At 50.0% G+C, this 15,238-nt stretch overlaps 1 protein-coding gene across 2 annotated transcripts; it reads left to right on the forward strand.

Moving 5' to 3' along the window:
* Positions 1 to 2,950: 2,950 nt before the first annotated feature.
* On the forward strand, positions 2,951 to 13,646 carry PPM1G (protein phosphatase, Mg2+/Mn2+ dependent 1G). Of its 2 annotated transcripts, none has more exons than XM_075269385.1 (10): positions 2,951 to 3,098; positions 7,211 to 7,280; positions 9,237 to 9,322; positions 9,640 to 9,772; positions 10,173 to 10,606; positions 10,683 to 10,811; positions 10,971 to 11,205; positions 11,281 to 11,410; positions 11,484 to 11,586; positions 13,047 to 13,646. In XM_075269385.1, exons 1-10 carry the CDS (start codon positions 2,988 to 2,990, stop codon positions 13,233 to 13,235), a joined length of 1,620 nt encoding a protein of 539 aa, XP_075125486.1. In that variant the 5' UTR covers positions 2,951 to 2,987; the 3' UTR covers positions 13,236 to 13,646. The 2 variants fall into 2 exon arrangements, with proteins under 2 accessions (XP_075125486.1, XP_075125487.1); XM_075269386.1 differs by having other exon boundaries at positions 10,173 to 10,591; positions 10,671 to 10,811.
* The last annotated feature ends 1,592 nt before the right edge of the window (positions 13,647 to 15,238 follow it).

Consider the following 15,238-nt stretch of genomic DNA (forward strand, 5'->3'; position numbering starts at 1 on the left):
GAATGTCTATTCTTCTCCTACCATTAGATGTCTTCTCCGCGCCGTCGTTCAGTTAAAAACCCATTTTTCGATGGTATGCAAACGAGTTCTCTTGCAGCACTGGGGGCAGGCCCCAGCACTCAAACAGCACTGGGGGTGTCCCCAATGCTCGAGAGAACTCTCCAGCGACACCTCCATCTTCTTCAGGAACATCCTCTTCACACGTCTTCTTCCTGCACAGGCTTCAAACTTCTTCGCCTCGGGCCTAGGGCAAAGCTGACTGTGCATGCCCGCCGGCCACAAGAAAATGGCCGCTTACACAGTATTGTAAGCGGCCATTTTTTTGTGACTGGTGGGCATGCGCAGTCGGCTTTGCCCTAGGCCTAGAAGTTTGAAGCCAACCCCCGGAAGAAGATGCGTGAAGACCTCATTCCTGAAGAAGATGGAGACGGTGCTGGAGAGTTCTCTCGCAGCATTGGGGACGCCCCCAGTGCTGTTTGAGCCTCATGTCAACAAGATAAAAAAAGGTTTTTAAGGGTAGAATCCCTTTAATGTAAATAAAAGGATAAAACGTTTAAGTTCTTTCTATAATAAGACGTCGATACAGAGCGTCGGAGAAATCCTAGTGAGATCTACAACGTGTGATACAAATAATATATAAAAAATACACTGAATAAGATTTCCGGCTAATGGGGATTTATTATTTACCGAAATATTTTGTCCCCTTGCTGTTCTGAAGAGAAACAGAAGCTTTATAATACATATAGCACATGGCGCCAAAAAAAGGCATCAAAAATTGTGCTGCATCGCTCAGTTAAGGTTTCTAGAAATGTTTTTTCAATGCAAATTTGACAACGTGAATAAGATAGGTCACGGAAAAACCCAAGGAGCGACGTAGAAGTCACAAGATGGCCTCTAACACCACAGAGATGAGCAAAAATCACAGCCATGAGCCAAAATTCAGCCAAATTTAGAAAGTGTCTTTGATTAGAACAGAAACCTCATGAAAGACACAAGACGAGGTAAAGACTAAAAAGTCTCCATGTGTCAGAAATACGGACACGTAACAGGAAATAATGGGACATCTGCCCGGAGTGTAACTGAATATCAGGATGAGGGGTCGGCCGACAATCGCTGTATACAGCCCGGTAAGTAAGGCCTCAGCACAGGCCGAGCCTCTTCACGTGTGCGCCGAGAGACATAACACAAGTGTCCGGCCGCTCCTTCAGTCTTTTTGAGTTTTCACAGTCAGGTTTTTTTGTATTTCAAGTCAAAACCAGAGGTGAATGAAGGGGGAGAAAGTATATAGGGCGGTGCCGACTCTCCTTCTTAGGCCACGTACACAAGACCATGACCAGCACAGACACATAAGGAGGACACCTGTGCACCGCCCGGCCTCCGCAGCCCCACTCATTCAGACAAGTGAGCACAGTCCAAAGAACAAACAGGGGTTTGGCTGTGTGTATGGGGCGTAGCAATGAATGGGGCAGCGTGCAAACGGGATGGCTTTGACCTAAAAAACTGCAAAAGAAAAAACTGAATAAACACGACTGTAGGATTTCTTCATGGGTGGGCCCTGATGATGATGGACAGCCCTGCCCCCGCTTATTTTTGGACGTGAGGATGAGACATTATAAGAGGTTTTTGCTATATAATCAATTATTGAATCTATTATTGCTCAGGAACAGGAGGAAAATATCCCAATGTGTGCCGGAGAGGAAGTGATAGAGGTGATATTATATAGGTGGTAGTATATAGGTGATATTATAGAGATGATACTATAGAGGTGATATTATATAGGTGGTAGTATATAGGTGATATTATATAGGTGGTATTATAGAGATGATATTATATAAGTGGTAGTATATAGGTGGTAGTATATAGGTGATATTATATAGGTGGTAGTATATAGGTGATATTATAGACATGATATTATAGAGGTGATATTATATAAGTGGTAGTATATAGGTGGTAGTATATAGGTGATATTATATAGGTGGTAGTATATAGGTGATATTATAGACATGATATTATAGAGGTGATATTATATAAGTGGTAGTATATAGGTGGTAGTATATAGGTGATATTATATAGGTGGTAGTATATAGGTGATATTATAGACATGATATTATAGAGGTGATATTATATAAGTGGTAGTATATAGGTGGTAGTATATAGGTGATATTATATAGGTGGTAGTATATAGGTGATATTATAGACATGATATTATAGAGGTGATATTATATAGGTGGTAGTATATAGGTGATATTATACAGGTGATATTATATAGGTGGTAGTATATAGGTGATATTATATAGGTGGTAGTATAGAGGTGGTATTATAGAGGTGATATTATATAGGTGATGATATTATATAGGTGATATTATAGAGGTGATATTTTATAGGTGATATTATAGAGATGATATTATATATTATAGAGGTAATAGTATTATATAGGTGATATTATAGGGATGATGGTATTATATAGGTGATATAGAGGTGATATTATATAGCTGATATTATAGGGATTATGATCTAGAGCTGCTCATTGCGCCTATGATACAGTTCAGACCTGCGGCCTGTGTTCTGCGTCAGAGCCTCAGCGGATCACTATTATAACGTCTCTCTGCTATAATAAGACCGTTCTACGCGGTCTCTAGGGGCGACGTTTCCAAGGAAGTGACGTTTATGTCATGTGACACAGTCGGTGTGCTTCCGCCATCTTTATTTCGGGCATACGAACATTTGGGGCTACTGGAGCCATATTCGGGGTTGAAGTTACCCGTCAGGGTGTGGTATAAGGGCTGTGACCCGGTGACACCCTGCCTCTGTGCCTGGGCTCAGAAAACTGACGCCGACTCAGCGCCTCTGTCTGCCCATACCCAACATGGCGGCCGGGTCTCGTCTTCCGGTCACATGACGCTCCGGCTCCTCTTGTCTCCGCTGCCAGTTCCGCTTCCGCTCCGCTGGTTTCTACGGAGCCGCTCAGAGGCCGCACGTGTCCGGACATGGGAGCCTATCTGTCCCAGCCAAACACCAGCAAGAGCTCCGGCGGGGGCGGCAATGTGCGCCTCAACTACGGCTACTCCGCCATGCAGGGCTGGAGGGTGTCCATGGAGGTCAGTGCCGGCCCGGAACCGCCTATATGGGGATGTAGTGTATGGGGGGCTCTGTATAGTGATGGGGGGGTGTATATATAGAGATGTAGTATTTATATGCGGGGTGTATATACAGTGGTGTATGTATGGGGGTCTCTGTATAGTCATGTCATATATATATATATATATATATATATATATATATATATATATATATATGTCTCTGTATAGTGACGGGGTGTGTGTGTATATATATATAGATGTAGTATATATGGGGACTATATACAGTGATGTATATGGGGGTCTATATATAGTGATGCATTGTATATGGGGTGTCTCTATATTGATGTAGTATATATGGGGGTCTATATACAGTGATAGTGATTTAGTATATATGGGGCCTATATACAGTGATGTATTGTATATGGGGGGTCTCTATAGTGATGTAGTATATATGGGGTTCTATATACAGTTATGTAGTATATTTGGGGGGTCTATATACAGTGATGTAGGTCACTGAAGGAGTATCAAATCAAAAAAGCTTTATTGGCATGTCTGAATAGATATTTGGCGTTGCCAAAGCTAGTAAAGTGGGGGGGGGGGAGTTGGATTCGGGTGGGTGAGTGGTGGGTATGGGGGGGGGCGGGTGATTTGGGGTATAACAGTCCGTGGAGTCTCATCTTCCTCTTGTTTAGTGACAGCTGGACACGTATTGGGCAGCGATCTCCACAGTGGCCTCTTCTTCTCCCAGTAGGATAGTACCGTATATATCCGAGTATACGTCAAATTTTTCAGCACAGTTTTTGTGCTGAAAAATACCCCCTCAGCTTATTCTCGAGTGAAGCAAAAAAAAAAATTTGTGGTAAAATGAGTGGCCTCGGCTTATATTTGGGTCGGCTTATACTAGAGTATATACGGTAACTAAAATGTAACTTTTATTGGATCCGTTAAAACAATTATTTCAAGGATAACTCGAGTCCTAAAAACACCAAACTGTGTGTGGCCGGACCCTTCACTAGTGTGTGTGGTCTAACTATGCAGCAAATCCTCGCACAGGTCTCTGCCCAACCTCACACCAAATAGAAGCCTCAATACAAGAACTCCAAGACTCCTTCAGTAAGAAGACACAGAGTCCCATAGATTACATGAGAACCCTGACAGAGGCTCCTTCATACTGTGCGCACCGAGACTCCATCTCTACTCCTAATAATATGGTTATAGAGGGCTTGTCCTCCAGCCTTTATCCCCTCATGTTTCCCGAGCCCTATTATGGGATGTTCATCAGGAGGAGGTTCAAATGGATTCATGTCCACAGGATTTGTGGTAACAATCACAGTCCCCTGCCCTATATGGGAGGACGCGGTACTTACATGTAATCTGACAGGGTACTTAGATGTACAGCCATGGCCAAAAGTTTTGAGAATGATACAAATAGTAATTGTTACAAAGTCTACTGCTTCAGTTGTTCTAATGGTAATTTGCATCTACTCCAGAATGTTATACAGAGTGATCAGCTTAACAGCAATTACTTGCAGAGTCAATATTTGCCTAGAAAATGAACTTTATCCCCCAAAACACATTTCAACATCATTGCAGCCCTGCCTTAAAAGGACCAGCTAACATCGTTTCAGTGATTGCTCCAGTAACACAGGTGTGGGTGTTGATGAGGACAGGGCTGGAGATCAATCTGTCATGATTAAGTAAGAATGACACCACTGGACACTGTAAAAGGAGGCTGGTGCTTGGCATCATTGTTTCTCTTCTGTTAACCATGGTTATCTCTAAAGAAACACCTGCAGTCATCATTGCACTGCACAAAAATGGCCTAACAGGGAAGAGTATCGCAGCTAGAAAGATTGCACCTCAGTCAACAATCTATCGCATCATCAAGAACTTCAAGGAGAGAGGTTCCATTGTTGGCAAAAAGGCTCCAGGGCGCCCAAGAAAGACCAGCAAGCGCCAGGACCGTCTTTTAAAAGTGTTTCAGCTGCGGGATCGGGCTACCAGCAGTGCAGAGCTTGCTCAGGAATGGCAGCAGGCAGGTGTGAGTGCATCTGCATGCACTGTGAGACTGCGGAGACTCTTGGAGCAAGGCCTGGTCTCAAGGAGGGCAGCAAAGAAGCCACTTCTCTCCAGAAAAAACATCAGGGACAGACTGATATTCTGCAAAAGGTCCAGGGAGTGGACTGCTGAGGACTGGGGGAAAGTCATTGTCTCTGATGAATCCCCTTTTCGGTTGTTTGGGACATCTGGAGAACAGCTTATTGGGAGAAGACGAGGTGAGTGCTACCACCAGTCTTGTCTCATGCCAACTGTAAAGCATCCTGAAACCATTCATGTGTGGGGTGGCTTCTCAGCCGAGGGAATCGGCTCTCTCACAGTCTTGTCTAAAAACACAGCCATGAATACAGAATGGGACCAGAATGTCCTCCAAGATCAACTTCTCCCAACCGTCCAAGAGCAGTTTGGCCACCAACAATGCCTTTTCCAGCATGATGGAGCACCTTGCCATAAAGCAAAGGCGATAACTAAATGGCTCAGGGAACAAAACAGAGAGATTTTGGGTCCATGGCCTGGAAACTCCCCAGATCTTAATCCCATTGAGAACTTGTGGTCAATCATCAAGAGACGGGTGGACAAACAAAAACCTACAAATTCTGACAAAATGCAAGCATTGATTGTGCAAGAATGGACGGCTATCAGTCAGGATTTGGTATAGAAGGTGATTGAGAGCTGCCAGGGAGAATTGCAGAGTCCTGAAGAAGAAGAAGAAGGGGCAACACTGCAAATATTACACCGCTGCACTAACTCCTTCTAACTGTCACTATAAGCTTTTATTACTCAGAATATGATTGCAATTCTATTTCTGTATGTGATAAAAACATCTGACAAACACACAGAAACCAGAGGGAGCAGATCATGTGGCATTCTCAGAACTTTTGGCCATGACTGTAATCTGGCAGGTTACTTGGATGTAATCTAAGTACCCTGTGCTACCATCTAGAGCAGGAGACTGTGATTGTTAATCCATTTGAACCTCCTCCTGATGAACATCCCATAATAGGGCTCGGGAAACATGAGGGGATAAAGGCTGGAGGACAAGCCCTCTATAACCATATTATTAGGAGTAGAGATGGAGTCTCGGTGCGCACAGTATGAAGGAGCCTCTGTCAGGGTTCTCATGTAATCTATGGGACTCTGTGTCTTCTTACTGAAGGAGTCTTGAGTTTTGTATTGAGGCCTCTATTTGGTGTGAGGTTGGGCAGAGACCTGTGCGAGGATTTGCTGCATAGTTAGACCACACACACTAGTGAAGGGTCCGGCCAGTCCAGGGGGGGCAGGTGATTGGACAGTCCGTGGAGTCTCATCTTCCTCTTGTTTGGTGACAGCTGGACACGTATTGGGCAGCGATCTCCACAGTGGCCTCTTCTTCTCCCAGTAGGATGTAGAGTTTCCTCTTCTCCCAGTCTGGGATGTGGGCAGAGAGTCTTTGGTAGTAGACGGCCCTCACAGCTGAGTATTTGGTGCAGTGTAGCAGGAAGTGGGTCTGGTCTTCTAGGGCCCCCTGGTCACAGTGCTGGCACAGTCTCTTCTCCCGTGGCTTGTACCTGTGGCCTGTATCGCCCCGTCTCTATCTCTAGTGATGTAGTATATATGGCGGTTTATATAAAGTGATGTAGTTTATATGGGGGGTCTATATAGTGATGTAGTATATAGACCCCAAGGACTATTATTGCCCAAATCACCGATCCATCCACCTCTACGCCAGCCCCCCCCCCCCCCCATACCACCTATCCCCAACTACCCCACACTCTCCTTGCATTGGCGATGTCAAATGTCTATTCAGACATGCCAATAAAGCTTCTTTGATGGATTGAATGATATATATGGGAGGGGGTTAAATAGAGATGTAGAATATGGGGGATGTCTATATAGAGCTGTACTGTACCTCACAGAGGGGGTGAGGATTGTGGTAAGGGGTTGCGGTTGGTTCTCGTACATGCGGTGTACTATCCTGTTAGGTGGCTCCTGCCTCCTCTTTAATGTGTGATGTGCCTTTGTGGGGGAGGTTATGGGGTGTCCCTGACTTTTGGGGTGGTTTCTCCTCTTATCCTCTGTTCTTTTTTCCCCAGGATGCCCACAACTGTATCCCTGAACTGGACACGGAGACCGCCATGTTCTCTGTGTATGACGGCCATGGAGGTGAGTGCCGGTTATAGCGCTGCCAGGTGGGGAGGGGCTGAGTGTAAGGCGCAGGCGAGAGGGTGGAGGTGGTTGGGTCAGTGGGTAAGGGCAGGACCTGGCAGCAGGTGGCGGGGGGATAGAGCGGGTCCTGGCAGCAAGTGACGGGGGGGATAGAGCGGGTCTTGGCAGCAGGTGGCGGGGGGATAGAGCGGGTCCTGGCAGCAGGTGGCGGGGGGATAGAGCGGGTCCTGGCAGCAGGTAGCGGGGTGATAGAGCGGGTCCTGGCAGCAGGTGGCGGGGGGATAGAGCGGGTCCTGGCAGCAGGTGGCGGGGGGATAGAGCGGGTCCTGGCAGCAAGTGACGGGGGGGATAGAGCGGGTCCTGGCAGCAGGTGGCGGGGGGATAGAGCGGGTCCTGGCAGCAGGTGGCGGGGGGATAGAGCGGGTCCTGGCAGCAGGTAGCGGGGTGATAGAGCGGGTCCTGGCAGCAGGTGGCGGGGGGATAGAGCGGGTCCTGGCAGCAGGTGGCGGGGGGATAGAGCGGGTCCTGGCAGCAGGTGGCGGGGGGATAGAGCGGGTCCTGGCAGCAGGTGGCGGGGGGATAGAGCGGGTCCTGGCAGCAGGTGGCGGGGGGATAGAGCGGGTCCTGGTGGCGGGGGGATAGAGCGGGTCCTGGTGGCGGGGGGATAGAGCGGGTCCTGGCGGCGGGGGGATAGAGCGGGTCCTGGCGGCGGGGGGATAGAGCGGGTCCTGGCGGCGGGGGGATAGAGCGGGTCCTGGCGGCGGGGGGATAGAGCGGGTCCTGGCGGCGGGGGGATAGAGCGGGTCCTGGCGGCGGGGGGATAGAGCGGGTCCTGGCGGCGGGGGGATAGAGCGGGTCCTGGCGGCGGGGGGATAGAGCGGGTCCTGGCGGCGGGGGGATAGAGCGGGTCCTGGCGGCGGGGGGATAGAGCGGGTCCTGGCGGCGGGGGGATAGAGCGGGTCCTGGTGGCGGGGGGATAGAGCGGGTCCTGGCGGCAGGTGGCGGGGGGATAGAGCGGGTCCTGGTGGCGGGGGGATAGAGCGGGTCCTGGCGGCAGGTGGCGGGGTGATAGAGCGGGTCCTGGCGGCAGGTGGCGGGGGGATAGAGCGGGTCCTGGTGGCGGGGGGATAGAGCGGGTCCTGGCGGCAGGTGGCGGGGTGATAGAGCGGGTCCTGGCGGCAGGTGGCGGGGGGATAGAGCGGGTCCTGGCGGCAGGTGGCGGGGGGATAGAGCGGGTCCTGGTGGCGGGGGGATAGAGCGGGTCCTGGCAGCAGGTGGCGGGGGGATAGAGCGGGTCCTGGCAGCAGGTGGCGGGGGGATAGAGCGGGTCCTGGCAGCAGGTGGCGGGGGGATAGAGCGGGTCCTGGCAGCAGGTGGCGGGGTGATAGAGCGGGTCCTGGCAGCAGGTGGCGGGGTGATAGAGCGGGTCCTGGCAGCAGGTGGCGGGGGGATAGAGCGGGTCCTGGCAGCAGGTGGCGGGGGGATAGAGCGGGTCCTGGTGGCGGGGGGATAGAGCGGGTCCTGGCAGCAGGTGGCGGGGGGGATAGAGCGGGTCCTGGCAGCAGGTGGCGGGGGGATAGAGCGGGTCCTGGCAGCAGGTGGCGGGGGGATAGAGCGGGTCCTGGCAGCAGGTGGCGGGGGGATAGAGCGGGTCCTGGCAGCAGGTGGCGGGGGGATAGAGCGGGTCCTGGCAGCAGGTGGCGGGGGGGGGATACAGCGGGTCCTGGCAGCAGGTGGCGGGGGGATAGAGCGGGTCCTGGCAGCAGGTGGCGGGGGGGGGATACAGCGGGTCCTGGCAGCAGGTAGTGGTTGGGGCAGGGTATAGAGCGGGACCTGGCAGTTTTTATGCATCTGTTTTTTGACGTGATGAGGCGTTGTGGTAGCAGTGCGGGGCCTGTGTGGGGCGCTGTTGTCACCCTGCTGTCCTCCTTACTGGTGTCATTGGTGTTTCAGGTGAAGAAGTGGCCTTGTATTGTTCCAAGTACCTGCCAGACATTATAAAGGAGCAGAAGGCGTACAAGGAGGGCAAACTGCAGAAGGTGAGGGGGTGTCCTGTGTGCGGTGCGGCACTATGGTATACTGCACCAAGATCCGGAGGCAGCGCAGTGCAATCACATGACCGCAGCTCCCCCTATTCTGAGATTCCCCCTTTGAGGCTTTGTGCCTACATCGTACACATATGGGTCCTGGGAGATTTCTGGCACTGCCCCCAACAGCCCCACAGGTGTCCTCAGACATAAGGGTCCATCCCGCCTCTATGTTTGTATGGGTGAACACTTCTGGTTATTGGCACAGTGTATTGATGTGGCCCCTGACCCTCGGCCTTGTCTTGAGATCCTCTCGTGTATCTCCTTAGGCTCTGGAGGACGCTTTCCTTGCCATTGACGAGAAGCTGACACAGGAGAGCGTCATAAAGGAGCTGTCACAGATGGCGGGCCGGCCGATCAATGACCACGAGGACAAGAATAAAGTAGCCGATGAGGATGATGGTGAGTAGAGCGCGGCCACTGCTGAGATCTGAGGTGGCCGTGTCTTTATTACCTACTCTCTGATCACCACCTTGGGGTACTAGTGACTGGTGACCCCGGGCAGCTGTGTGCTGGTGACTATGGTGCTGGTCACGTCATGGATAGATCTGATATTGAGTCCTGTTGTGTTTACAGATCCCATACGGATCTCTGTGTCTCCACAGTAACAAACTACACACCATGTTGCCCTGAGATCACGCTTTTTCCCACCTGTCCTCCATGGTTACACACTCAGTGGTTTAGTAAGAACTAGCTGACATATAGTTCTGCACCAGAGCTGTAGACCCAAAACGAGAAACTGTAAATCTTAGACATGAACATCTCAGGGGCTTCTTCTCACGTTCTCTGGCCTGTCTTGCAGTGGACAATGAGGAGGCCGTGCTGCTACACGAGGAAGCCACCATGACCATCGAGGAGCTGCTGACACGTTATGGCCAGAACTGTGGGAAGGGGGCTCGGAGTAAGTCCTGTTCACACAGCGCAGATAAGACAGAGGCTGAAGACAAAGCCGCAAGTGTTAACGGAGAGCTGGAGCCCGAAATCAAGTGCAAGAACGGCCGGAAAGAAACCTCCGCGGGAGCCGTCTCCTCGTCAGATGAAGGGGGCAGCGGCTCGGGAAGCTCCTCCCACAGGAAGTCCTCCAGCGAGGCTGTGTCCTCCTCCACCGGTGAGGCCGGACCGTCCTGCTCCTCCTGCCCCACACAGCAGCCGGCTACAGACAAGTCCAAGTTTTTCGAGGACAGTGAAGAATCTGAGGCTGAAGATGAGGAGGACAGTGAGGTGAGGCCGGCAGGCGTCCCTTCATTAGTTGTATTTATTGGTGGGTCCCTGGGTGCTGACGCCATCTTATGTTCCTCAGGAGTGCAGCGAGGAGTACAGTAGTGAGGATGCAGAGAATGAAGAAGAGGATGACAGCGAGGATGTAGAAGATGAGGAGGAAGAAGAGGACGATGAAGACGACGATGAGGAGATGCTACCTGGCATGGATGGGAAGGAAGAGGTAGGTCAGGTCCCCTCACGATATTTTTCTGTACACAGTGGACATGGTGACAACCACCAAGCGGACCGGAGTACGGGGCGAGGGATGACAGAACTAGGGCAGGTTTAGAATTTGTGATAAAATCTTTCACTTTGGCCCCATGTGTCGTCCTCTCCTCAGCCCGGCTCGGACAGTGGCACCACAGCCGTTGTCGCTCTCATCAGGGGGAAGCAGCTGATTGTGGCCAACGCTGGTGACTCGCGATGCGTGGTATCGGAGGGAGGAAAAGCCGTGGACATGTCCTACGACCACAAACCAGAAGACGAGCTGGAGCTGGCGCGGATTAAGAACGCCGGTGGTAAAGTCACCATGGACGGCAGAGTGAACGGTGGACTCAACCTGTCCCGAGCCATAGGTAGGTGGTCGTAGGCGGCAGTCTGGGTGGGAACCTGCCGACACAAGTAGTACAATGGATTCATGTTACTTCTAGGTGATCACTTCTATAAGAGGAACAGGAACCTTCCCCCGGAAGAGCAGATGATCTCTGCTCTCCCCGACATCAAGGTGTTGACTCTGAACGAAGAACATGATTTCATGGTCATCGCCTGTGATGGGATCTGGTAGGTCCATACGTTCTGGGTGGTGATCTATTAGACATTGGCACCCACTATAATGTGTTTGTATTTGTTTTAGGAATGTCATGAGCAGCCAGGAAGTTGTGGACTTCATCCATGAGAGGATCAACCAGCAGGATCAGAGCGGGGAACCGGGGAACCTTTCGTCTATAGTGGAGGAGGTGAGAAGCAGAGGGAAAGATGTGTAGAGGAGAAGGTTGATGATTGATTTGGCTCTGTGTGGTCAGGTGATGGAGTTGGCTCTACTGTGTGGATGGGATGATTGGTTGGATCATGGAGTTGGCTCTACTGTGTGGATGGGATGATTGGTTGGATCATGGAGTTGGCTCTACTGTGTGGATGGGATGATTGGTTGGATCATGGAGTTGGCTCTACTGTGTGGATGGGATGATTGGTTGGATCATGGAGTTGGCTCTACTGTGTGGATGGGATGATTGGTTGGATCATGGAGTTGGCTCTACTGTGTGGATGGGATGATTGGTTGGATCATGGAGTTGGCTCTACTGTGTGGATGGGATGATTGGTTGGATCATGGAGTTGGCTCTACTGTGTGGATGGGATGATTGGTTGGATCATGGAGTTGGCTCTACTGTGTGGATGGGATGATTGGTTGGATCATGGAGTTGGCTCTACTGTGTGGATGGGATGATTGGTTGGATCATGGAGTTGGCTCTACTGTGTGGATGGGATGATTGGTTGGATCATGGAGTTGGCTCTACTGTGTGGATGGGATGATTGGTTCATGGAGTTGGCTCTACTGTGTGGATGGGATGATTGGTTCATGGAGTTGGCTCTACTGTGTGGATGGGATGATTGGTCGGATCATGGAGTTGGCTCTACTGTGTGGATGGGATGATTGGTCGGATCATGGAATTGGCCGTACTGTGTGGATGGGATGATTGGTTGGATCATGGAGTTGGCTCTACTGTGTGGATGGGATGATTGGTTGGATCATGGAGTTGGCTCTACTGTGTGGATGGGATGATTGGTTGGATCATGGAGTTGGCTCTACTGTGTGGATGGGATGATTGGTTGGATCATGGAGTTGGCTCTACTGTGTGGATGGGATGATTGGTTCATGGAGTTGGCTCTACTGTGTGGATGGGATGATTGGTTCATGGAGTTGGCTCTACTGTGTGGATGGGATGATTGGTCGGATCATGGAGTTGGCTCTACTGTGTGGATGGGATGATTGGTCGGATCATGGAATTGGCCGTACTGTGTGGATGGGATGATTGGTTGGATCATGGAGTTGGCTCTACTGTGTGGATGGGATGATTGGTTCATGGAGTTGGCTCTACTGTGTGGATGGGATGATTGGTTCATGGAGTTGGCTCTACTGTGTGGATGGGATGATTGGTCGGATCATGGAGTTGGCTCTACTGTGTGGATGGGATGATTGGCCGGATCATGGAATTGGCCGTACTGTGTGGATGGGATGATTGGTTGGATCATGGTGTTGGCTCTACTGTGTGGATGGGATGATTGGTCGCATCATGGAATTGGCCGTATTGTGTGGTTGGGATGAGGGGTCGGATCATGGAGTTGGCTGAAGTGTGGATGGGTTGATTGATGGTTGGTTTTGGGCCTCAGATCTTACTGATTGGAGTCTCGTTCACAGCTCTTGGACCAGTGTTTGGCTCCGGACACGTCTGGGGATGGGACCGGATGCGACAACATGACCTGCATCATTGTCCGCTTCCAGCCATATACTCACAGCAGTGCTGAGGCCAACAAGCGAAAACTGGATGTAGTGGAGGCCGTGATGGCGAACAGCAGCGACTGCAGCAAGCGGGCAAAGACGGATTAGTGGCCGCCCCACTGCCACCCATAATGGACTTGGACCTGCTGGTCTTCAGACTTTTACGAGTATTGTCAGTTTTTTTGTTTTTTTTTTTCTTTTTATTGATGACCGATGTACAAACCTGTTGAGTTGTAGCCGCCGGATGGTGCTTGTGTGGGGGGGGGGAAGCGATCACTTTGTGTATAATTTTGTAATCATTCCATGACCCCCCTGTTCCCTTTGGCCCCTGGAACCTGTGGAAGAATTTTAACAAGGCTTTTTATAAATGAGTGTGTGGCCTGGCTCACTGTGGTGTGGGGGTGGGGTGCGCGGGGTGGAGCAGTCACTGGGCTCGGTTTGCACTATATACTGTCCACCTGATCTTTAGGTGTCATCTCCCAGGATGGGACTGTAGCAGATATTAAATGGTTAATGAGACCTGTGTGTTTACAACTTTTCGTAACCCAAAATCTGTAGGGGGTGACTTCAGCTTCATGGGCCTATTGGGTACAAGAGGGTGGGGATGGCGGCACCATCAGCACGGAGTCATATGTCATATACCGATCTCTAATACTTATGGCCGCTTGTCCGGATCTCCATGTAGGTCTCTCTTGTGACCCCTGACCTCACTACTGCCCTTTATGGCCTTCATATAATGTCCTCCCCCCCATAGTCTTCAGTAGTTGATACCTTTTTAATGGCTAATTAATAATGATCATTAAGGGATCAACTACTGAAGACTCAAGTTTTGTTTTTATATTTCCTACCCACAGTACGAGAGCAAACATTTTCCTTCTCCCCCATACTGTCACCTCTGCCAACCTAAATAGTGAGACCTTCACTTATATCATTGCCAGTTGTGACCTCTCTACTGCTCTGTAGTGTAACCTCCACCTTTACCACTGCCTCAACCATACTCCTGTACTCTGCAGTGTGTTCTCTGCCTAGAGCTGCGTTCACTGTGCACATACATTACTTATCCTGTATTATACTCCAGAGCTGCGCTCACTATTCTGCCGGTGCAGTCACTGTGTACATACGTTACATTACTTATCCTGTATTATACTCCAGAGCTGCGCTCACTATTCTGCTGGTGCAGTCACTGTGTACATACATTACATTACTTATCCTGTATTATACTCCAGAGCTGCGCTCACTATTCTGCTGGTACAGTCACTGTGTACATACGTTACATTACTTATCCTGTATTATACTCCAGAGCTGCGCTCACTATTCTGCTGGTACAGTCACTGTGTACATACATTACTTATCCTGTATTATACTCCAGAGCTGCGCTCACTATTCTGCTGGTACAGTCACTGTGTACATACATTACTTATCCTGTATTATACTCCAGAGCTGCGCTCACTATTCTGCTGGTGCAGTCACTGTGTACATACATTACTTATCCTGTATTATACTCCAGAGCTGCGCTCACTATTCTGCTGGTGCAGTCACTGTGTACATACGTTACATTACTTATCCTGTATTATACTCCAGAGCTGCGCTCACTATTCTGCTGGTGCAGTCACTGTGTACATACATTACTTATCCTGTATTATACTCCAGAGCTGCGCTCACTATTCTGCTGGTGCAGTCACTGTGTACATACATTACTTATCCTGTATTATACTCCAGAGCTGCGCTCACTATTCTGCTGGTACAGTCACTGTGTACATACGTTACATTACTTATCCTGTATTATACTCCAGAGCTGCGCTCACTATTCTGCTGGTGCAGTCACTGTGTACATACATTACATTACTTATCCTGTATTATACTCCAGAGCTGCGCTCACTATTCTGCTGGTACAGTCACTGTGTACATACGTTACATTACTTATCCTGTATTATACTCCAGAGCTGCGCTCACTATTCTGCTGGTGCAGTCACTGTGTACCTACATTACATTACTTATCCTGTATTATACTCCAGAGCTGCGCTCACTATTCTGCTGGTACAGTCACTGTGTACATACATTACTTATCCTGTATTATACTCCAGAGCTGCGCTCACTATTCTGCTGGTACA

The sequence above is a fragment of the Leptodactylus fuscus genome, chromosome 3, assembly GCF_031893055.1.
Source record: "Leptodactylus fuscus isolate aLepFus1 chromosome 3, aLepFus1.hap2, whole genome shotgun sequence".
Lineage (NCBI taxonomy): Eukaryota > Metazoa > Chordata > Amphibia > Anura > Leptodactylidae > Leptodactylus > Leptodactylus fuscus.